This window comes from Sciurus carolinensis, chromosome 3 (assembly GCF_902686445.1).
Source record: "Sciurus carolinensis chromosome 3, mSciCar1.2, whole genome shotgun sequence".
In the NCBI taxonomy this organism is placed as follows: Eukaryota; Metazoa; Chordata; class Mammalia; order Rodentia; family Sciuridae; genus Sciurus; species Sciurus carolinensis.
In genome coordinates, this window is record NC_062215.1 from 22,056,675 (window position 1) to 22,080,205 (window position 23,531).

Genomic DNA, 23,531 nt, shown 5'->3' on the forward strand with positions numbered 1-23,531 from the left:
CCACACCCAACCTACTGCCTCAGCACTCAAGCAAAGGGCAAATTTGTATGCGCAGCACACAGATATAAAAAGGTGTGCCATGTTTAGTGTGGTTAAAGAATATGGGACCCAAGGAGTACCATGTTTAGTGTGGCTAAAGAATATGGAACCCAAGGAGTGCCATGTTTAGTGTGGTTAAAGAATATGGAACACAAGGTGTGCCATGTTTAGTGTGGCTAAAGAATATGGTACCCTGGGCTGGGGAGATAGCTCAGCTGGTAGAGTGCTTGCCTCACAAGCACAAGGCCCTGAGTTCGGTCCCCAGTACCACAAAAAAAGAAAAAATATATATATATATATGGTACCCAAGGGAACAGATGAGAGAGGAAGCAAAGGAAAGAGGCAGGCAGGTAAGGACCATGTGAGAAAGAAGAGTAGACCAAGGACCCCATTTCCCTCATCTCAAGCTACCATAACAAAGTACCATCCATTGAGGGACTTAAGAGATAGAAATTATTTTCTCCCAGCTCTGGAGGCTGCAGTGGGAGATTCGGGAGCCTGCTTGGTCAGGTCCTGGAGAGGGCCCTCTTCCTGGCTTGCAGACAGAGCCTTCTCACTGTGTGCTCATGGGCGTGCGGGTGTGTGCCAGGAGGAACCCAGAGAAAGCACTCTCTCCTCCTATTATCTTTTTTTTATTTGTTCTAATTAGTTATACACATCTGATTAGGACTCCAACTTTATGACCTCATTTAACCTTAATTACCTCAGAAAATCCCTATCTCTACATACAGTAACAATTGGGGTGAGGGCTTCTCTATGTAAATTTGGGAAAAACAATTCAATCCATACTACCCTCCAGGCAGCGCCCTGCCCTCCACGGTCCCCCACCCCTTCCATCCCCAGTCCATGTCGGGCTGGAGCTCCCAGCCTCAGGAAAGCAGACTCTGTGCTTTTTGGGGCCAGCCAGCCAGCCAGGGGCTGTTTCCTCCGCCATTCACTTCTCCACAGCTGGATGCAGCCAGAGCCCAGCTGGGGGGCAGTATCTCTTGGCTGGGAGCAGCCCTGGAGGCAGGAAGATGCTTCAGGGTAAGGGAAGCCAAGAGAGGAGGAGGCGGGAGAATGATACCGCTTGCTCATTCCACATGGGACTAATATGTGCTGAGCCCCCAAGAGAACAGTGCAGAATAGGGCAGACAGGGACTGGGAAGGAGGTGGGTTCTGCATGCACCCAGGATGGAATGCTCTCTCCTGCGTGGCATTCAGATTTGACATGCAGTGAACCTAAAATGAGACATATCCTTAGTTCACCCCCACTCCCACCTACACACACACACGCACGCACGCACGCACGCACGCACGCGCACACACACACACACTTCCCTCTTTAGCATCAAGAATTAGAAGCCTGGGTGGTCAGGCAGATCTGGGTGGCAGATCCCCTCAGTCATTGACTAGGTACGTGGTTTGGGACAAGTCACTTCTCCGGGCGCTGAGCCTTGGTTTCCTCAGTCGTAATACCCACCTCACAAAATTAAGATGTGGGAAGCCTAAAAAAATATATCAGATGTGAGCGAACTTTATAGTCTGTAGGGCACTGCACAAATAAACGTTCCTTATGAGAAGAACGACAATTTTGTTGCTCCGTCATTGAGCACTCCATGTATGCCAAGCACCATATCACAGGAATGGGACTCATGAGAAAATGGCTCATCTTGTTCACTGCTGAATCCCAGGACCCAGCACAGTGCCTGGCTCACAAGAGGCCTTTGGGAAGTATCTGTTAGAAGCTCTGCCATATGTTATCTCATTTATTTTTTTTTTTTTTACTACTGAGGATTGAACCCAGGGGTGCTCTACCACTGAGCTACATCCCGGCCCTTTTTACTTTTTTATTTTGAGACAGGTTTTGCTAAGTTGCTGAGACTGGCCTCGAACTTGCAATCCTCCCACCTCAGCTTCCTGAGTCCCTGAGATGATAGGTGTGTGACACCTCACCAGGCTTATCTCATTAAATCTTAAAAACAACACTATGAAAATATGATTATTTATCCTCAGTTGATGGATATGGAACTGTAGCTTCAAAAATTAGGTAAACTACCCAAGGTCCAAACATAATAAGTGGCGATGGAGTGGGACTGGCCCCCAAACCCACAATGATACTGAAGGAGGTGACAGCTTACTGAACCAGGGATCATCAGATCCAGTACCCTGCCTCCAGGCACACCACGGTTGTCCGCTTCTGCTGTCTCTGCCAAACCCCTCATCTTCCATAAGCAGTCAGGTCCTTGCCCCACCTCTGTCCCTAGCCACAAGCTGCTCAGGATATTGAAAAAGTCACCACCAGCCCTCTGCCTGGAAGCTGGCACATCTCCCCTGCAATCTCCTATCCCAGAGGTATTCAAGTGCCAACTTTCCTGTCTCGCTGATATTTCCTGTCACAGCGAGGCTTCTCTTGCCACCAGAGCTGTCCTTAGGACCAGCAGGACCAGGACAGCACTAAGCAGGGGGCTCTTAGTCCTATTGAGAGATGTCTTGACCCTCCAGCCACCTACTACCACCCAACTCAACTGTTTTCTTCTTTATTAATTTATCCAATCAACAAACAGTCACTGAGCACCTACTGTGTGCCAGGGCTCCAAAGATTCAAATGTAAATAAGACAGTCATGTATTTTAGAAAAACAGGGGGGAAATTAGCAATTGTGAAGACATAATGTAGAAAAAAATAAGTGTGTTAGAAAAGCAAGGCTAGGGGACATACTCTACCTGAGATGGTCAGGGAAGACTTCTCAAAGGAAGTGACATTGGGCTAAAGGCTGAAAGCTGAAGAAGCACCTTGTGAAAAGCAAGAGAAAGAGGTGTTCTGGCAGCAGAAACAACACGTGCAAAGGCCCTGAGGTTGGTGGGAGTCATAATACAGGAGCTGGAAAAGAGCTGTTGACAGAGAGAGACTTACAGGCAAATGCAATGCATTCGAAGCAAGCCCTCTGAGGATTTTAATCAGGGTCCTGGGGAGAGTCCTTCCTCTGAGCCTGGCAGGTACAGACACTCTCCCCTTGGTGCTTAGGTTTGTGGCCCCCACAGCTCCTTGGTGCTCACACACATCCATTCCCTTTGCATGGAGTCATGATTCTCCTGCACAAAAATTATACTCCCTCTCCCTTCCTTCTTCCCTGACAATAGCCATGACTGAGTTTGCCTTTCTGGTTCCTGCATGTCTCTTCCTAGAGGGGCCTTGAAAATTCCCTCAGCCTCACTGGGAGATACTGAGTTCTAACCTGCTTCTGCCATCAGCTCATTTATTCCTTCAGACAACAAGTCACACACCCACCTTGGTAACAAGGAGGAGGGGACCTTGAAGCTGCTCCCAGCTTTTCTTGCCCAGTAGGGCTAGAAGCCCCACCCCCACACACCAACTTGCCCTCTTCTCACCAGAGTGACACTGTCCTCTCCCCAGCTCCTTTGCTATCTGCCTCCTGGCAGCTTCTGCTCTCTGCCCCATGCCCCCACTCTCCGCCCACCCTCCACTCTGGACTGTGCTGACTGTCCTTCCTCTGCCAGTGCCCACTGTGCCCCACAAGGCCACCGCCTGCAGAGAATAGGACTGGAAGCTGGCCTTTCCACAGCCCACAGGGCCTTCTTCCCTCTTAGAGCCCCAAGAACATCTCATGCATGCTTGATAAGGACAATATGCCTTCTAGAAGCAACCTCCCTTCTCCCCAACAGAAAAAATTAAAAACTTTCTTAACACTTTCAAGGCTCTAATTTATATTTTAACATAACCCCTTCTAGGCCTGTTGCCTGGGGATTTAGGACTCAGTAGTCCCTAAATTCACGCTCTCTTTGGGGAGCAAGGGGCTGAGCTGCCCAGAGAGGGTCCCGTAGGCCTTGTGGATCTTCAGAACAGGCTCCAGGGGCTTTTGGAAGTGGGAGTGGTCACAGACTCTGGGAGGAAGGGTTCTGTGCTGGCCTGGCCTGACCTCTAGCATGGCCACCGACAGGGCCAGGGTCACCGAGCAGTCACATGTCACTTTGAATGAGAAGCCTTGAACTGCAGCTGAGAAATGAAGTTGGGAAACAGCTCAGCCAAAGGCAATTGAACTTTTTTTTTTTTTTTTTTATGTTTTTGGGAAAAAAAACCCTCTATTGTCCAACTAACCTTCCATGATGCTGGAAAATTGCATTGATTTCCTGAGCAGTCAGCTCTAATTTCCCCTGGGTGGGGACGAGGCTGTGCTCCCCTCCTGGCTGCCCCAGCTTAGAAGATCTGGCTCTGCTCACAGACCAAGAGCAGGAAGGGAGACAGAGACCCTGAGCCTGGGCCCTGCCAGGTGGTCCCCCTCAACCAACCGTGCCTCCTCACAGCCCCCTGGCCCCGACCCCTGCGGGTTGGGGAAGCTTTCTTTGGAGCTTCATGTTTCCTTGTTATTCCCACTCTCTCAGCAACCTGGCTTTGCTGGACAGCTATCTTGGCCTGTCCCCTGGCTGTCCTGGCTCTCACACGTAGCCCTCTGTGCCTCAAGACCTGGGGCAGATAGAAATATGGTTATAAAGTATCTGTGCGGCTGCCAGGCTAGTGAGGGAGCCGTCTGCAGCAGGGAACCACCAGGCCTGAAATGACAGGAACCTGGGCCCCAGCCTGGCCCCAGCCTGGCCCCTACTCTCCCACTGCAGCCTCCAGTGTAGGACCCTCTCTTGAAGACCAAGGAGGCAAGAGGTAAGGGGAACGGCCTTGAGGTCACTCCAAGAAACCAGGGGATGAGAATGGTCAGCCCCCACTTGGCAACCTGCTGCTCAGCGGAACTTCAGTGTGGGGTGGGGAGGTGGGAGCAGGGGCTGTTGCTCCCAGAGGATGTTGTCCTGAGGCATAAGACTGCCCACCCAGGGGCCAGGTATGTAGCTCAGTTGGTAGAGTGCTTGCCTCGCAAGCACAAGGCCGTGGGTTCAATGCCCAGCACCACAAAAAAAAAAAAAAAAAAAAAAAAAGACTGCCCACCCAAGCCTCAGAGACAGACTGTCCTCAGTCAGCCACCTCCCCATCGCCGGCCTCCAAGGTCTAATAGAAAGGTTTCCGGATCATGAACCTGGAGAGTAAGGAAAAGGAAGAAAGGCATTGCCACCCAGGCCTGGCAAAGAGGGGCCTCCCACACCTCCCCTTCCCTATGGTGTGTCCCCCTGCCCCTCTTGGTCCACAGTGTGTGGACTTCGCAGAGGCCTCCGGCCAAAGGTGACTCCTCTGGTTCCAATCAGAACAGGTTCTCAGGTCCCAGGAACGTGGGGAGGGAAGTTGGAGGACAAGCAGCCTCACTCGCTGTGGCACCCCCAGCGCTTCCTCCCCCAGGATGAGCCCTGTCCTGTTTGTCTCCTCTCACCTCCCAGAGGGTCAGCCCCTAGGTCAGAGGGAAAGCCTGGGGAAGGGCCTCCTGACCACAGACCCCAGACCTCATCCCTGCTTAGATCTTCAAACCACAAAGGAAAGAAGAAAAGGGAAACTGAAGGAAAGGAGGGGCTGGAGGGAGGAGGAAGGGCCCCAAACAGAGAGCAAGCAAAGGTCCCGGAAGCCATCAGGTCCCAGCTGGTGCTGGCTACTCATGGGGAAGAGCCCAGAGAAGGAAGTCAGCTAGAACTCACTGAATCTGCCCCAAGCCTGGTGCATGCATTGGAGCCACTCGTCTTCACTGCAGCTCTGTATACCGTGGAAGCACCACCCCACTGGACAGATGGGGAAACTGAGGCTCGAGGGAGCTAGAGGTCTCAACTGTCCAATTCACCCTGGTAGTAAGTAACCTGGTGTCTGATGGCAGAGTCTGGACACAAACTGTCCTCCGGGAAGTCATCAGGATCTGCCCTGGTTCCCCCAGTTGGCAGGACACCCCCAACTTTTCCTCAGGACCGGAGTCAGAGGATACAAGCCTGAACTGGCAGCCTCTGTGGACATGGTTTGGTGGACATGGTTTGGTGCCAGAGTTCTCATCCTGGCTCTGGATGACCTTGGTGTCTGGGCCTCAACGTCCCTAGCAATAAAATGGACTGGGCTGTCTAAAACTGGGTTGAACTCTGATTCTACTGACTCCCCACCCCTTCGTTCCCGTCATCCTGAACAAACCTGGAGGCTCCCCCTTGGCCTGGGTGGTCTTTAGGAAAAGGATACTGGGCCTAATTTCAGAATGCCGAGTTGGCAAGGGGGCCAGGAGAAGGATGGGACCCAGCCATCCATGGAAGCCACTAATCTCCATCTTCCCCCCCCACCCCTCCCCAGGGGACTGCACTGCCGCCTCCACTGAAAGCAATTTGTCATGCTCTGAATTAAGTGATTCCAACAAGGGTTTAATTTCAGTTTAATGGCTCTGTTTTTATGTGTAATTAAATACCATTGCATAGCAAAAATATGTTGTTTGCACTTTAGAGACTGTGTAAGGGCCCAGGGAGCCAATCCCACTGAGTTTCTGCTCCCAGGCTCCACCAGCCCCTCCCCCAGTCTAACTGGAATCGTCCAGGTCCAGGGGAAGGGGGTTGGGGACCTGAGGAAAGGACAGGGGAGGGGAGGGGAGAGGTGGTCTTGGTGGCGCCAGCTCACTCAGTAGAGCATGTTTCTAATTATCTGCAGCACACCCCCCCCCTCTACTTTCTGACCTCAGCCCTCCCCAACCCCTGGGGCCTCAGACACAGAGGGGACAGGTCACTCCAACAGTGAGGATCTAATGAGACCCTTGGTAGGCTGGAGTGATGTCTGCCCACCCCTATGGGTGTGCCAAAGGCATGGGCTCCATTGACCCTCCTCCCCCTTGAGTACCTTCCTCCCTGTGGTCCTTCCATCACGCCCACAGACTGCCCCCTTCCTCCCCGCTGGAACCCAGCTGCTGCAGCCCCCAACCCCAACCAACCTCTTCATCTTGACTCTCTTTCTGGGTCAGAGGTGACACTGCCATACGGGCCTGGAATGCAGGGGGAGTTTCTCTGGCTGGAAATGTTTCAGGGTCATTAACCACATAGCCATATTCCCCCCAGGAAGGGGGACTGAGCAGGCACCCCAAGTCCTACACGCCTCATGACATTCCTGGAGCAGCTTGGGGGCAGAATCTGGCTCAGAGAGCAGAGGGGCTGGGACAACGGGCTTTTCCTGGAAGCAGCTGAAGGGGTGGCAGCAAATGAACCTCAGAACCTTGGTGGGGGACAGGCTGGAGGCTTGGCCAGCCCTCCAGAGATTACCCTGCCTGAATCCGGTATAAGAGTCAGTTGCGTCTCCATTTTTCCTCCCTTCCCCCACCCTGCCTTCTTGCCAGTGGAAAACCCAGCCCCCAACCTCAGCGACATCAGGGCTTGATCTCCCCTAATGAGCTGGGAAATGGAAACCAAATGCTTGGGGTGGATCAGCACCAGTGAGCTCAGGGATCCTGGACAGCACAGCATCCCTAAGGAGGCAGACGAGCACGCGGGACTTCAGTTCTCAAGTTCATCCAGGTGTGGTGGGGCTCACCCCACCAGGACACAAGAATTTGGTCCTTACCACCTCCTCCCATGCTACCAGAGGTGCTGACACTCCTGTGGAACTCGAGAGACCATTCAGGGATATCCAGAGGCAGAAGGCACGGGGAGAGGCCCTACGTGCAAATATTGGTCTACTTTTCTGTTCTTTTTTCTTTGTGGTACTGGGGTGGGGGGTGAGCCCAGGAGCACTCTACCACTAAGCTACATCCCAGCCCCTTTTATTTTTTGAAACGGGTCTCACCAAATAGCCCAGGTTGGCCTCAGACTTGCAATCCTCCAGCCTCAGCCTCCCCTGTTGCTGGGATTAGAAGCGCCACAGCACCCAGTTATATTTTCTTCTTTTGACGCCTAGCACCTGGCCTCAGGGTCATGGGACACGTTCTCAGGAGGGGAGTGGTGTTTCTGTGGAGTGTGGAATCCCCCCACAAGTAAACATCTGTCTTCTCTGATGTGAGCTCCCTGAAAACCTGCAATGGGGGCACCTAATGAGTGAGGATTCATTCATTCACAGCCAAGAGGGAAGTACAGGCTCTGTAAATGTCTTGTTCTCTCTTCTCACCTCACACACACACACACACACACACAGAGACACGCTCAGATTCAGACTGCCCACATAAACACCACACAAGTGTGTCTCGTCTACACTCATGGTTTGTAACAGGCCCTACTCTCAGGCCTCACGGTGCTACCTTCACACACACACCTCACACACACATACTCCATGACCACGTATCCATCACAAAGGCACACCCCGGGCCACACACAGCTATCTCCAAGCAGACTCTGCTTAAAAATCAGCTCTGTGTGTGTGTGCGCACACACATGTGCACGTGTGTATGTGTGGTGCTGGGGACTGAAACCAGGACCTGGTGCATGCTGTGCTAGACCCTGCTTTTCTTGGAGATCCATGCAAGGAAAAAAAAAAAAACTCTCCCACAAACTGTTGCCAAGGGTTTAAGCCTGGGAAGCGGGCTGGAAGATACATTTCAGGGAAAGAGATCCTTCCCCTAAAACTTAATCTTGGGGCTGCACCACCTCCTACCCCAACATGCCTTGGTCTGGGCCCCAGAAGGAGGGGGCTCTATGAAGAGTGGCCAGCGCCCAGGGAGCAACTCTCAACACCACTTTGTTCTTTATCTCCGTCTGCTGGCAGCAGCCTGGCGCCTCCGGAGACCAGATGGCTGCAGGCTGCGCTGCTGAGGCAGAGCTAGACTTGCTAGAGAGCTGGAGAGACAGCAGCCCTGGGCTCAAGGTGCTGGCAGCACAGGTGCTAAAGAAGTCAGGGGCCAGTGCAGTTGCAAGCCTGGGAGGACCGCGGAATGAGGGAGGGGAGGACGGGACACACACCCCTTTACCCAGCAGACAGCAGACTCAGGGCACAAGGTCTCCAAGCTGCCAGTGACCCCCATCCGAGAGATCAGCCTAGCCCTACACAAACAGAGGTGTGGGTATTGCATGATGGCCAGGAATCCATGTGGCCACAAGTTCTGAAGCAAGGGCTGGCACCGAGAGCCTAGAGCCAAGTCAAGGATGGCCCCACCCATTCCCAGCCCCTCGGAATGAAACCTCAGAACAACCCCCCAATAAGGATTCTGGGCATCAGAGCTGTGGAATGTGGGGCAGAACTCACTCCCCTTTCCCCTATGAAGGGAGTGTCCCCTGCCCCTGACTAAATTAACAAATCAACTCCAGGTGCAAACCCAGTCTGCCCCATGTCCTAGGAAATGCCCCTGCTCCACATACCAGCTCACCCAGAAGGCAGCTCTGAACCAGCAGGGCTGTCCTTGGCCACACCCTCCCCTCAGGAGCCATAGTCTGCCCACTGGGAACCTGAGCGGCTGGACAGGCCTCTTCAGGGAAGGCTGTCCTCTCAAGTTTCCTCACCATGCAGGAAGGAACGGGGACTCCACAGTGTGCCCCCCTCTCTCCACCCCTGGTCCATCCCTGTCTCTAACAGTAAATAAGTCGACCAAACACAAGTATCTGAACATTTTTTGGTTTTGTTCTGTTTTGTTAAAAAAAAAAAAAAAAAAAAAAAAAAAGAATGGGGGGCGGGTGGGAGGAGAAAAGAAAGACAAGACATAACAGTCAACCAGGTCCCTAAGTCTCCAACCAAGCTAGAAAATGCCCAGAGGAATAGGGACTTGTGGGCAGGTGTAGGGGAAAAAGATACTGGAAGGAAGGCAGAGTCACAAGTAGTGAGCCACTGGAAAGATGGGGACACCCTGGTGACTTCATGGCTGTGACCACAAACAGGTAGGGAACAGGACCCCAGACAAGCCCCTCGTCCCCCAACACGTAGGTTCTCATCTCCATCGGGCACACTCAATCCAGTCCTGCATTCTTTCTTCCCACCTGACGGCTCAAGGACATGGCCAGACCTGATCTCTGCCCTGTAGGCCTTTCTCTGTCCCCTCTCCCTCACCAAAAGCAGGGTCTCAGCTGCCAGGCAACCAAGCAGATGACACAACACCCAGACCCAAAAGTGGGCTTGTCTCCCGGGTCCTTCCCCTCTCAGCAGGAGGACCTGGGGAAGAAGAGCAGGGGAGTCTGGCAAGCCTAAGCTTTGGGCGTGGGTCTGGGTCTTGAAGCCAGCTCCCACCCTGTGACTAGATAAGGGGAGAGACAATGGTCAACATGCACGTCTCTCCTCCTCTCTGACTCTAGGAACGAGGTTTCTCTTCTGCCACAGGCCTGTGCTCACTTTACGGGAATGGTTCGTGTGCCACAATCAGAGGAAGTCAGAACAAGGGCACCCAGGGCTGAAAACTACAGCTGGCACATAGAATGTGGTCGATAAATGTTTCTAGATGACTGAATGCATGAATGAACCCAGGACTGATCTGGAAACAAACAGGGCTCCCCATGGCCACTCTCAGATCTCTTGGGCTATCTAAGCTCAAAGAGGACACTCCAGGCTCTGGCTTACCCCAAGGGCACACTAGGGCCCATAAACACACACGCGCGCGCGCGCGCGCGCGCACACACACACACACACACACACACACACCCCAAGGGAAACTTCTGGGTCAAAGGCAAAGCTTGGACCCAGACCCAGACTCCACTCCAGGTCAACTTTGCAGTCCCCAAAGTGGGGGGTAGTAGGGGGCACCAAGCCCCCTGCCTGCTGGCAGGTTTCACTCTCGGAAGCTGTCAGCCAGTTGGTGGCAGTCCAGCTCCCCTTTGGGCTCCAGGCCCCCTGGAAGCTTCACGCCTGTCTTCCGGTCCACACACCAGCACTTGCCGCGCTGCCCATCCAGAGCTGGGTGACACTGCCAAGACAAGGTCATGGGGGTCAGATACCAGGTAGACAAATAAAGATCACAGGCAGCCTGTCCCAATCCCGGCCCAGCCCCCAAGCAGGACGTTTGCTACTCCAATATGGCATCTGAGGTGAAGGCTCTTTCTAAGTACAGGTTCTTTGAGCTCACTGGAGTAGGGAGAACGTGGTCAAGAAGGAAGGGTCCAGCCAGGCGCAGTGGCACATGCCTGTAATCCCAGGGGCTCGGGAGGCTGAGGCAGGAGGATCACAAGTTCAGCAACTTAGCGAGGCTCTAAGCAACTTAGAGATCCTGCCTCACAATAAAACACAAAAAGGACTCGGGATGTGGCTCAGAGGTCAAGCACCCCTGGGTTGAATCCCCAGTACCTCCTACCAAAAAAAAAAAAAAAAATGCAGTGGGGAGGAGGCAAAAGTATAGTCCAGAGTCGGAATTAGAGCTCAAAGGAAGACTGACTCAGAATTGGTCTGGGATAAAGGGTCAAGAGTCACAACGTTCACTGCAATAAAAATTGGAGGAAGGAAAAACACATAAAATTATACAACACAAAAAGTGAAGACTGATGTAAACTCTGAACTTCAATTAATAATAATACTTCAACAGTATTGGCTTGTCAACTGCATCAAATGTACCACACTAATGTAAGATGTTAATAATAGGCAACACTGGAGTCAGGAGGCAAATAAGGGAACTCTACTTTCTATTCAACTTTTTGTAACCCTAAAACTGCTGGGAAAAAAAAAAAAAAAGTCTTGGACAGGCTTTGGTCCACACCTACAATCCCAGAGAACTGGGAGGCTAAAGCAAGAGGATTGCAAGTTCGAGGCCAGCCTCAATAACTTAGCAAGGTCTTAAGTAACTTAGCAAACCCTGTCTCAAAAATTTTAAGCTTCCACCTGCGGAGTCCATGCTCTTTGCAGAGGCCCCCGCAGCACCCTGTTGGGACAGAGCATTAAGAGGTTCATCACTTCAGTGGTCCATTGGAGCCACTATGGAGAAGGGTCCTGGGAAGAATTTGCCATTTTCAGTGGGAAACAAGTGGAGCTTCCTAGTTATGATGATCTTATACTTTGGATCAGTATTTACTGCACCTTTCTTTATGGTAAGACACCAACTGCTTCAGAAATAAGAATGTTTTAATCCACCCATTTAACAGATATGAAGAATGTTTCAAGAGGTGCAATCTCTGAAAAATGGATCAAACTCTTGGATTCACAGCATATTAGATATATATATGTAAATAAACCAATGACATGAAAACAACAATTTATTTATTTATTTTTTGTGGTGCTGGGGATTGAACCCAGGGTCTTGTGCATGCGAGGCAATCACTCTACCAACTGAGCTATATCCCCAGGCCCGAAAAAAAGTTTTTTAAAGCGGGGCTGGGGTGTGAACTCAGCGTTAAATGCCCCTGGGTTAAAAAAAAAAAAAAAAAAAAAAAACGATTAGTTTTATTAGATTTTTTTTTTTTTTTTTTCAAAAGAACTCAAAGAACAAGGACAAGGATAGAACTTGTGTTGGAGGCTAGAGATGGGCCGGGCACTGGTTCTGGGGAGCCCTCTCCCATCCTTCACACACTGTACACTACTTAATGCCCTCCTCGTGTCAGGCTGGGGTTTACAGACCCAGAAGCAGCCTTTGCCCTCCTAGCAAGGCCTCTGCTGGCAACAGGGCAGCCCAGGTTGTAGATGTACCCACAGCCCATGGAATGGCATGTGTGTCTATGTCCACAAATGCTGGAGGAGACCCAGGTCAGGGCTGCCTGTCCACGCCCAGCACAAGGTACCCCAGTGCTCTGTCCAGATGTGCCTCCCTGCTGATGGGTCAGAAGTGGGCTGGAGAAGGGCAATGCTGAGGGACATCCCAGCCTCCGGAAGGCTGGTCAGAAACCCCACACTGCAAGGGCATGAGGAATACAAAGGCTGCCACCTTCTCGTCTTCTCTCTTGCCCCTCCCTGCTCTCTATCCACCTAAAGTGCCTGTCTCAGGCCTGGCTCTACCTCCGTCTTTGCTATGCCCAGGTAGTTCTGCTGCTCAGCCTGCCGGAGGGTGGGCTGGGTGTCCTCCCTGGCTCATGACTTGGGCCCTTCGGGGCCCAGGCGAAACATCATTAGTGACCAGGGAGACCTCCTCCTAGGACTCGAGCAGGGTGAGGGTTGGAGCAGAGGTTGACAGGACATCTACCCCACAGACAGAGAATCCAGAGATGACAGATACTGCCGGAGGGGTGGACAGGGGGCACGACAATCTCTGCTGTGAGCTCAGCACTGTGGCTTTGGGCCAGCGAGGGCCCTTTTACACCTCTCTGGGTCTCAGTCTCTTCATCTGCGTTGGGCAGAGTAAACTGAGGCTCCAGGTTGGGACAGGGCTTCAGGAGGGCTGAGGGGTTGGATTTGGGTGGAGGAGGACCCCCTTTTTCAGATTTCCATCCAGAACCATCCTGCGAAGACACCAAGGATGCCCCTGGAACCCAGGCAGGGCTGAGCCAACAGACCAAGACTCACCTGTTTGGGGTGGAAGTTGCCGTTGCGGTCGCAGTTGGGGATGGGGATGATAAAGAGGTCCTCGTGGGTGCGACTCTGCGAGGCAGCCAGGCGCTCCAGGGCCCGGTGCAGCTCGCTCTGGCAGGAGCCCTGGGGCTGGGGAGGAGAGGACAAAACTGCTCAGCGGAAGAGAGAGTAGTGGGAGGACCAGTGCCGGAACCCAGAACTAAACAGGGGCTGGGGCCCTGGCATGCCTGGAAGCTGGGGAGGACATGAAGAGGTAAAGGCAAGGTCTCAGGCTCAGGGGACATCAGTGGGGAGAGCAGAGGGACACTGAGGAGAGGATCCGGAGCCAAAGAGCCTCTATAAAGGAGAGGTATAAATTGAGGGACTTGATGTGGACAGGAGCTATGGAGACCTATGGAGATCAAAGCAGGGGAATTGCCAAGCAGGTAGGAGAGACAAAATCACACAATTAAAAATCTGCAAGGCCCAGGCACAGGTTCATCAAAAAAGACATCAGCAGGCTGGGGAGACAGCTCAGTTGGTAGAGTGCTTGCCTCGCATGCAAAGGCCCTGAGTTCAATTCCGAGCACCACCAAAAAAGTAAAAAAAAAAAAAAAGGACATTAGCCAGGCCCTTGAGCAGGGTCCCAAGGTCCCCTGCTGTGGCCAACATTCCCCTTCAGTTACTGAGGTCTGGGGTGGGGAATCCAAAAGAAGGTCCAAGAAACACCAGGGTGGTTGGGACCCTGCTTCTTGCCAATCAGTACAACGAAGTACACCAGTGAACTTCAGCTGTACCACTGTGTATAACTGATGAGCAGGAAAGAAGCCACAGGAAAAAAAGAATAAGGATTCTCTCTAGGTTCTGATGCACACATGAGGTGCATCTTGCACACAGTAGGAATCAAAGAATGTCTGCGGGATGAACAGAGTCCAGATCTGGTGGTGGTGGTTGTGGTGGCGGTGGTGATGGTGTGTGTGTCTATGCACACGCATATTTGTGGGTCAGAGGTCCTCACCACAGGCCGGGCTTCCTCCCGAGGTGCCCCGATGACCTTCATCTTGCCCCCACTGGTGCTCCGGTCCCGCATTTTGGCGAAGTGCTTCTGCAGGCACCTGCGGTCATGAGCACTGCAAGGGCTGAAGCTGTTGTTGGGGTGGTCACCCTCATCCTTGTCTGCAGTCAAGCCAAGATGGGCAGAAGTCAGCATCAGAGGAGAATAGACCTCACACCAACCCACCTCCCTCCTGCTTTCTCCTCGACAGAGTTCACCAGCCTGGCACTGGAGAAAAGCAGGGAGCCTGGGAGGCAGGAAGAAAGGAAAGCAGCTCCCCGCAGCCCACCCCATTCCCCTGGATCTCCTCAGGAGAATATTCCTCTTGAAGTCCTTGACTTGTCCCTCACCCCACCCAGTCCAGCCTGCAGATGAGTCACCAGCTATAGCTGCCCAGATGGCAGGAGGGTCCCCTGGGCCCTGCAGGGAGGTCTGAGGCAAGCAGGGGGCCCCCTACCAGATCTTGCCTCCCTCATTCAACTCTTCCCCCAGTCCCCCTCTCAGTCAGCTCACTCTTCCTGTCTCCTTTCTTGCTCTTTCCAAGTGTCTGGCAGAGCCTGCTGGGGATCCCGAGGGCCAGAATCAGACTTTCCATGAGTGAGGAGAAATCTGGTCCCAAAGGCTCTCCTCACTGCTTGGGTGGGAGTTAATGTGTATGCCTGCATGGGAAAGTGTGTGTGTGTGTGTGTGTGTGTGTGTGTGAGTGACACACTGTGGCCCCAGGACCAAGAGAACAGAGAACAGTTGTACATGTTCCTCCAGCCCTTCATCTCTAGTTGTTCCAGCCCTAGACCTTAGGCATCATCCAAAGTCCATGTCTGTCACCCGGAGTCAAGGCACTGGACGTACGGAGATGGGAGTGGGGGGGCTGGGCCCTTACTCCCTCCGTGGGATCTCCCGAAGGCTCCATCTGAGCTCCAGAGAAACCCCACCCAGGAGTCCCCGACTCCCTCCAGGCAGCCAAAGCTGGAATGCAGGGCAGAGCTAGAAAAGGAGGCTGGGACTGGAAGACCTTTCGGCACATCAGAGCCACCTCTGAAATGCTCGGGCTTGGCAGCTCACTGAAGGCCTGAGTGCAGAGCCCCTGCCAGCATTCCAGATGTTGGCAGCCAGACAGGAGGTTACATCTGGTTTGCGTCAGGATTTTTTTCCTGAGGAGTTAGCAGGTTCCTCCATGCCTGGCAGCAGTCCCAGAGCTGCCTCGGGGTCAAATGGTATTTTTCTGCCTAGCCAACACTGGGGGGGGGGGGGGGGGGGGGTTGCTTCTCATTTTCTTCTTCTAGTTCGGGGGATGAGGAGGGAAGCACATGGATAAAGGGAAACCTGACGAGGACTGCAGACCTTCAGAAAGTCTTGGTCAAGATCCCACACTGAAGGTCATTAATAAAATTGAGTCACCAAGGAAGGAAGGTTGTGTCACGAGAGGGGAGAGCCGGCTTAGAAAGAGGAATCAAAGGGAAGGAGTGAATGGAGCAGATAGATACAATCCACCCTTCTGCACCTGTGATATCCCAAGAAGGATGCCAGAGGGGGCTCCAGGTCCACATCTAGTGGACCTAGTCAGTCAAAGAGAAGACACTGCAGCAAGACCTGCCCGCCCCGACCCCAGCCAGTGCAGGCAGCACCGGAGTGTGCCACAGGAACCACAAGAAGATGCACCCTGAGCCCTCCGTTAAGAACCGGGGAAAGATCGGGAATCCAGCCCCTTCCTTGAAGACCCTCCCAGCGAACCTCTCTGGCCAAAAAAGACTCAGCTAAGCAGTGACCTCCCTGTCCCCACTCTGCAAAAAGCCCTGTGGGTTTCAGGGGTATAGGCTAGAGCTGGGGAGTGGAGAGAAAGAGGGAATAGAAGACATAAAAGAATTAACACCCCATCTCAGAGGGACAGAGGTTGAGCTGAGGTCCAAGAAAGACCCATCATCCCACCTGGGTAAGGCAGGAGGGGGTCACTGGCACTGGGTCACAGCCCGGGACTCTGACTCCAGGGGACACCCTTTCAACCCAGAAGGCCTTTATTCTTCCTGAGTGTGGAGTGTGCCTTCTTTTCACCGCCATAAAGGGAAGCACAACTTTGCTTCCATCTTGGTAAACTTGGTAAAACTCTTCTCCATCTTGATAAATGGGCAGAACGTTCCTAGGCTCAGGGAGTTCAAGGAGTAAGAGTTTTCTAAAGAAAGGGGTTGTCTCAGGAGATAGAGGGCTCCTCAGCCTGGCGTGGGGGAGCCTCGGGAGGCTGGAGGGAGATGGAACCGAGCCTTGACCACACGTACTTTCCAGCATGGAGTTTCTATGAGTGCAAGCTCACAAAGGACTGCACTTTGGGCAATCTCCCACGAATATTCGGGATGTTCACCTTTAAGGAGAACACTTGGGCAGCTTTCTGAAACTAAGGGCTGCCTGGGCAGAAGGTGAGCCCAGAAAAGCATAGCTCATGTTCTTGTGTTGGAATGACCCCATGTCATACAAGGGGGATTTTCGGGGCAAAGCTGAGGCAGCAGGCTGCCTGGTCTCCCCACTGTTGGCTGCCCCATGGCCCAGCCACTGATCCCTAGATCACATCTAAGTTTAGACTAGAAACCACCAGATTGGGAGAGTAGCTCCTTACTGACTTACCTGGGGACACAGGTCCACAGAGTAAGTCCATATCTACCCCCACACTCAGACAGGCTGGACCTCAAGAATCACAAACATATACAAACGATCACGTGTCCAGACACACTCGTCCATGCTGGCACACCCACATGCACTCAGGCACTCTGACCCTGCCCTGGTCAGAGACACAGACCCAAGGCAGGACATGATGACTTCCCAGTGTCTCTGTCACCTAAGTTTGTTGACTTTCCCCTTAATCTGTAACTTTTCCTTGCCCAGCCTTGCTTAACTGGCAGACTGAGGAACCACCCCAGGAACCACCCCTAGGCACAGGGTTTGGGGGATAAGGGTTATAGCACTGGCTCTGAAAACATTAACCTTCCAGCGTTCACCCTGTAGTGCCCTCTGCAAAATTCCAAGGCCCCGGGGTTCCCCTCTGAACAGGAACTGGAGTCAGACCCTTCCCCAAAAGTTCTGACCTCTGAAAACTTTGTTTGGGAAGAAGAGCTTCCAAGGTCAGTGAGGTCTCCTCCAGCCCCCAGCTTGGAGGCAGCTGGAGCTTAGCCAACTGCCTTGCAGCGCAGGGGAAGCCTTGGTCTGTGCTACACAGTAGAGGAAGGCAAGGACCCCGGGGCAAAAGAGGAGGCACAGCTTTGGTTCTAATGGCTGCAAAGTTCCTGCTGCCTAAATTCACCCCCATGATTTCTCCTCAACTCCAGTCCCAACCCCAGGTTGTCAGCCGGGTGGACCCCACCACCTATACACAGAAGTTTCCACTGTGTCCTTGAAGGTCACCCACCTGCCCTGCCAAAAATGTCCTTCTATTCCTTCTCTTGGACTCTGGCTGGAGAAGGCAAGACCACCTGCGTGGGGTGCCAACCCTTTCTTTAAGGACTGGCTCAGGAGTGTGCCCTCACCCTCGTACCATGCCACCACGGGCCTCAGGAAAGCATGTGGCCCTGTCTATCCCACGTGTTCAGCACGAAAAAGGCCCCAAAGCCAACCAACCCCTCTCAGCTTCTCTGAATGGCTCCCCACCTTGGCTCCCCTGCCCTAGGGTCCCCTAAAGTCCCAGTACCAGCTGCTTCTTCATCTCCATCTTCATCATTACTCCAATTTATTGGACATGCCAGACACCCCAATGCTATTACCTACTACCAGTCCCACTTTACAGATGGGGACACTGAAGTCACATGGGTGGAGGGAAGGAGTAAGGCTTGTCTCTGCTGCCCCTGTGTCTTTAAATGGAAAGATTTCTGATAGCCAAGGCACCAATAATTTGGGCTTTGCCAATACTAAAGAAAAAATGCTAAGCAGCCATGCTCCTCCTCCCCCTCCCCCCAAGGCACAGAATTTCTGGGAAGGCCCTGTTTCCATGACATGACTGGATTCCCAGTACTGAAGTAAGGAGGACAATATTTGCTGCGTTGACTAAAAATTAACCCAGCTTGCCTGTTCTCTAACCTGTCCCGGAGGGACCCAGAGCCCAGTTTTGGAACTCCCTGTCCCAGGCCCCATCTCCCCCCCCCCAAACACTCCCCCAGCTTCTACGAATGGAGGAATCAGCACCACGATGCAGACTTGTAGGCTTCTGAAGCACATGTCCACCCCCATCTCTGGAGGCCTCAGGGGTGTTATTCCACAATCTGGCTATCTGATAAAGGAGGGGCAGGACTGGCTGGAGACGGAAGGGGAGGCCTGCCCCCAGGGCCAATAAGAGGTCCCCAAAAAATCACAGGCCAGGGGCAGCAGCCTGCCAACTGACCATCCTTCCTAACCACCTGCTGAAGCTCAGCCCCAGAAGGAAAGCACAGAAATGACCTGACATCTCTACTAAGCTATTCCAGTCCAGAGGGCTCAAACCTGGGGGCCTAGGAGGGGTAATAGCCTGTTGACGGTGTAAAGCTAAAAAGGATAGTGGGTTTAGGATCTAAGCCTTGCTCATCTTATCTGTCCAGAACCCCTGCAGGGATGCTGCACAGCTCTAGAGGGTACTCTTCCCACACGGGCAATGTGGCCAATGCCAAGGCACAGGAGTACTTCTGTGATGACAGGGTGAGAGGGCCTGGGCATAGCTTGTTAAGCACATACCTAGTTTTCCCAGGGTCCTTCTGACTCCCATTTTCCCTCCCCCTGTATCTGCATGTACAGCCTGGGTAGAGGACAAGGCCAGGAAGGAAGCAGGGGATGCATTAGAGACCTGGGCTCTGTATTCCAAAGGGGATCTAAAGCCGCCCCACTCCTAGACACCTCTTGAGGTTGCTTTCCATTTGTTCACAGGTAATCACAAACTGTTCGTGCCATCTCCTGGATCCCGTAGAGAATCAAATTTTCCTCCACTAGAATTCTCCTACCCAGTCAGAGAAGACCCTCAGAGGGCTCTTGTGCTTTATGTTCAAGTTGATGACAGAAAAGGAGCCACCAGTCATCCTTATCTGTTGCCAGATACCCACTGGCTGGTGGAGGGTGGAAATTCAAAGGGAAGTGGCACTGTCGTACTCGGAATCCAGGGGCTCAGCCCTCACGCCTACTCTCGCTGAACTGGCATCTCTGTCCCAAGATCAGTGACTTACTCCCCCAGGACTCCCCACCCCAGGAGTGCTGGTGTCAGGATGGCATTTCCCCTAGAACGTTTTCTGCTGACCCATCTCTCCCTGCCCAAGGGCAGGAAGGGCAGAAAGGCTGGAGGCCCAGACCCCTGGGGTCCAACTCCTTCCTGTTTTCCCTGCATCCTGCTCTCCTCCAGCTAACAAGCTACAGAAGATTGAGGAAGTGAAGCGGTCTGGGACCTAGGGCAGGAAGCTTGGGGCCAGAGTCGCAGCATCCGGACTGCAACAATGGAAGCCTCAAGCACCAGGAAAAGGGACAGACGCAGAGAGGCACAGAGCAAGCAAAACAATCAGAGAGGGAAGGGGAATCAGAGGTAGAGATGCAGAAAAGCAGAGATCAGAAAGACAAGAGACACAGAGAAAAAGAGCAAGAAACTGAGGCGAAAGTCGGAAAAGCAGAAAAACAGAACAAGGTGGAGAGAGAGAAAGAAACTGATAATGCACAGAAGACAACGTGAAAAGAGAACTCAAGAATGTAATGATGAGGGGTGGGGGGAGGGGTTCCTGGAGAGGGATATTAGCCGATTCTATTATCATATTGTGTGCATGTACCAATATGTAACAACAAATCCCACCATTATGTACAACTACAATGCACCAATAAGAAATGTGCAAAGAGGAAAAAAAAAAAAAGATTGTAATGGCGAAACTAGAAGCTGAGAGGCAAGGCAGGAAACAAAAGAACAAGAGAAGGAAGAAAAAAGACTGAGAAAAATTCTAAGGAAAAACTGAGAACCGCCAACTGAGAAATGGACAAAGATAAAGTGTAAAGAATGAGGTTGGGGAAGTGAGTCTTCTCAGAGTCTTCTGTCTTCTCTCTGCCTCTCCTGCTCCCCCTCTCCTCTCCTCCCTATCCCGTGCCCCTAAGGTTTCAGCAATTCTGGGCTGGAAGCCAAAACTTCTCTTCTGCCACCTCAGATGGCACCTGCCAGGAGAAAAGAGTAGGGATCCTACATACCAGGGCAGGGAGAGGTGCCAGGGTCTGGCAGAAAGACCCCTGTCTTTCCATCAAACAACAAGACGAAGAGACTCAGAGCTTTGGGAAAGGGCAAGTCTGGTGCCCCTCATCATCAAAGTCTGTAAGATTTCTACAACCCACTCCACTCCAGGTCCTGGTTCCTCAGGACTGTGGCAGTTTACTTATAGCCACGGTGAGGGGTAACCCCTGGATCAGGAACAGAAAGCTGCCCCCAACCCCCATGGACATCCCATTCTATCCCCAAGTTTTCTGAACCTAGAGGGTTGACTTGACTGGACCAGGTCACTTGATTTTCCACTCTTATATCAGTAGCCAGGCCTATCATTGAGACCCGGCTTCCCAAACAGGCACTCCCTGCGGACTGTGGATGTAGCTCAGTGGTAGAATGCATGCACAAAGCCCTAGGTTCAATCCCCAGCCCCCCACCACAAAATAATAATAATAATAATAATAATAATAATATTAAATTAAAAAAAAAATAGGCACCCCTGGGACGTTTGAGATGGAGGAATGAGACAAAGTTACCCTTGATGGTGGCAACTGCCAGCAATTTCCTTGGCTGAGCCTGTCCCATGCCAGTGGGGCCCTGCCACGTACCTGCTTGCTCCTCAATTCACAGGGGATTTTTCAAGGGCCTTCCAAGCCAGCCATGAATTGGAAAGAAGTTGCTGAGAAAGAGCGCACTGGGAAGGGTGTGGGAGGGCAGGGGGGTACCTTACCAGAGGACTGCAGGCTTTCCTGGATGGCCTCGATCTCCGCCAGCTCCATGCACACCCCTTGCCCGTGCATCAGCGTGTGCAGGGGCTTCTCTACCCCACGGGGCGGGTAGCAGCGCAGGCCCGAGCCGCAGCGGGGGGTATACACCCCACAGGGCATCCCTAAGCCCAGGGCGCAAGTGGCGCAACAGCCACAGCCGGGCTCCCGCACCAGCTCCTCGCAGCCCACGGGGGGGCGGCAGCGCGCCAGCTTCTCCTCGGAGCAGGGCGGGCAGTGGATGGCTTCGTCGCCCAGGCTCGGCCCGGGCCCTGCGGCCAGCAGCAAGGCGGCCACGAGGCAGAGGGGCAGCATGACCGCGCGAGGACCGGGAGCGGGCGCGGGGCGCAGGCGGGGAGCGCGGACACGCGGGCGGGAAGCAGTGGCACCCGGCAGCAGCGCCCGGCGCGCCTGGAGGACCCGACCCGGAGGGCGCGGGGAGACGGGGCGGCCCGGCTGGCGGGCAATGACAGAGCCGGGGGAAGTTAGCAAGCGCGCCGGAGCGGAGCGAGCCTGGCAGCCGAGGCGCTGCGCCGCATCCTCGGCCCGGCCCAGGCAGGCGGCTGGCGGCTGGGGGCAGGGGGCTGAGCGGCTGCCCGGGACCGGCTCCCCGGACTTTATACCGGCCCCTGGCCACACCCCCAGCGCCTTCCCCGAGGTGGGGGAGCCCGGGCGGACGAGGGGGAGAGGGAGAGGCAGCCGTCAGGGGGAGGGGGCGCTGTCCTGAGTCGCCGCGGCCGCTGCAACATCTGAAAGTCCTTTGCTCCGTAGAAGGAAGCCGCGCAGTTTGGAAGCGGTGGCTAGCGCCCAGTGCGCCTCTGAACTAGAACCCAGGAGGGGAGGCAGGAGAGGGGAAGCGAAGGGGCTGCTGCTTGGCTCCCTCCCCCACCTCGGAGGATATCTCCCCTACCCCACCAAGGCGGCCCTCTGTCTCCCACTGAGAACCTGACCTCCTAGCCCGACCTCAGGCGGCAGATTCATTTTCCCCGACCAGAGTCCTTTCCACCCCTCCCTGGTACTTCCAGTCTCCACCGCTGGACACCACGCCCGGTGAGGTGGGGCAAGGCGCAAGGCCTACGGGCAACGAGGGTCACGGAAAGGCCTGGTGACCCTAAGGCGCTAATAGGCTCTCTTCCCACTTGCCCCTGGGAACCTTCCCCCTTCAGTCTCCCCAGGGTTCATTTGGGCCCTGGTCCATCCTGCCTCCCCAGGATGGAATCAACCCAACTCATGGAGAGAGAGGTGCCAAGCCTCTTTCTCTGTCCTGGATGTTTGCCTCTACTGCCCACATGGACTCTGGAGAGAGACTGGCCGGGGACATTACCACTTGCAGTGTACAAGCTGTGCATTGAACAACTCCAGGGGGCACCATCCATGTAGTCATTGTTTATTTGTATAGCTGTTGTGACAGTTTCCCAGCAGATGGCAGTCAAGGTTTTGAGGAAGGGGTGCCCTTTTCTAATTCACTTAGTGCCACTCTTTGGGCTAGTGTCAGGGCTGGCTCACCCTTCCTTGAAATCTTATTGGTGCTGGTATCTCCCATCCTTGCCCCAATGCTGGGATTGGGGGGAGAACTGCATCTGAAGCAGAAACCCACCCATCTCCTAGCTTCCTTCTCAGGTCCTCCTAATACTCACCCCTCATCCCCACAAAGGCTCCTGCTAGCCTGGAGCTGGTTTCAGGGGAAGGGTGTCTGTCCGGGCATCAGTGGTGGCCCACTGTGAATTATTTTTAGCTTGGCCCAGAAACCTGCAGGACTGCCAAGCTGAAGTACAGTTCATGGACCCTTTTCCTGCTGCTTCTCCCAGAGCAAGGGTCTTTCTGCCTCCAGGGTTGGGCCACCTACTTTCTGTAATTGCAGACAACTGGGGTGATTGGAGGAAGAGAGGGCCTGGGAGTGAACCTGTAGGACAAATCAAAAAGTTGCAAACTGACGGCACCTGCTGGCAGCCATGGAGACTGCAGAAGGGCTGGAGAGTTACGGCCAGGGACAAGATTCTAGGATTCTCTGTCCCATCACATAGAGAATGTGGAGTCTCTTCTACCTAGTCTGCCTTGGAGAAAGGCAAATAGAGCCAGGTTCCTCAAGTTCCTAGGGGATGCCCAAACTGTGCCTGATTCAGAAAACTGCTCCCCGCCCTTTCCCCCTACACTATCACTGGACCCAGTTCTGCCACAATTTATTGGATGAACTTGAAGTTTGACTGTCCCTAACTGTAAAAAGGAGGTAGATCATGTCCACCCATCTGACCCTTTAAAACTCTTGTGAAAATTAAATGGACCAAGAAAGATGGTTCTGATGCCAG

The 23,531-nt window shown here is 53.4% G+C and overlaps 1 protein-coding gene and 1 pseudogene across 1 annotated transcript; one reads left to right on the forward strand and one right to left on the reverse strand.

Moving 5' to 3' along the window:
- Positions 1-9,490: 9,490 nt before the first annotated feature.
- On the reverse strand, positions 9,491-21,833 carry Igfbp4 (insulin like growth factor binding protein 4). The gene is made up of 4 exons (XM_047546372.1): positions 21,192-21,833; positions 14,257-14,414; positions 13,254-13,388; positions 9,491-10,737 (listed from the first exon to the last, which is right to left on the reverse strand). Exons 1-4 carry the CDS (start codon positions 21,538-21,540, stop codon positions 10,603-10,605), a joined length of 777 nt encoding a protein of 258 aa, XP_047402328.1. The 5' UTR covers positions 21,541-21,833; the 3' UTR covers positions 9,491-10,602.
- Positions 10,847-11,875, forward strand: LOC124981076 (cytochrome c oxidase subunit 7C, mitochondrial-like; annotated as a pseudogene).
- Positions 21,834-23,531: the final 1,698 nt, after the last annotated feature.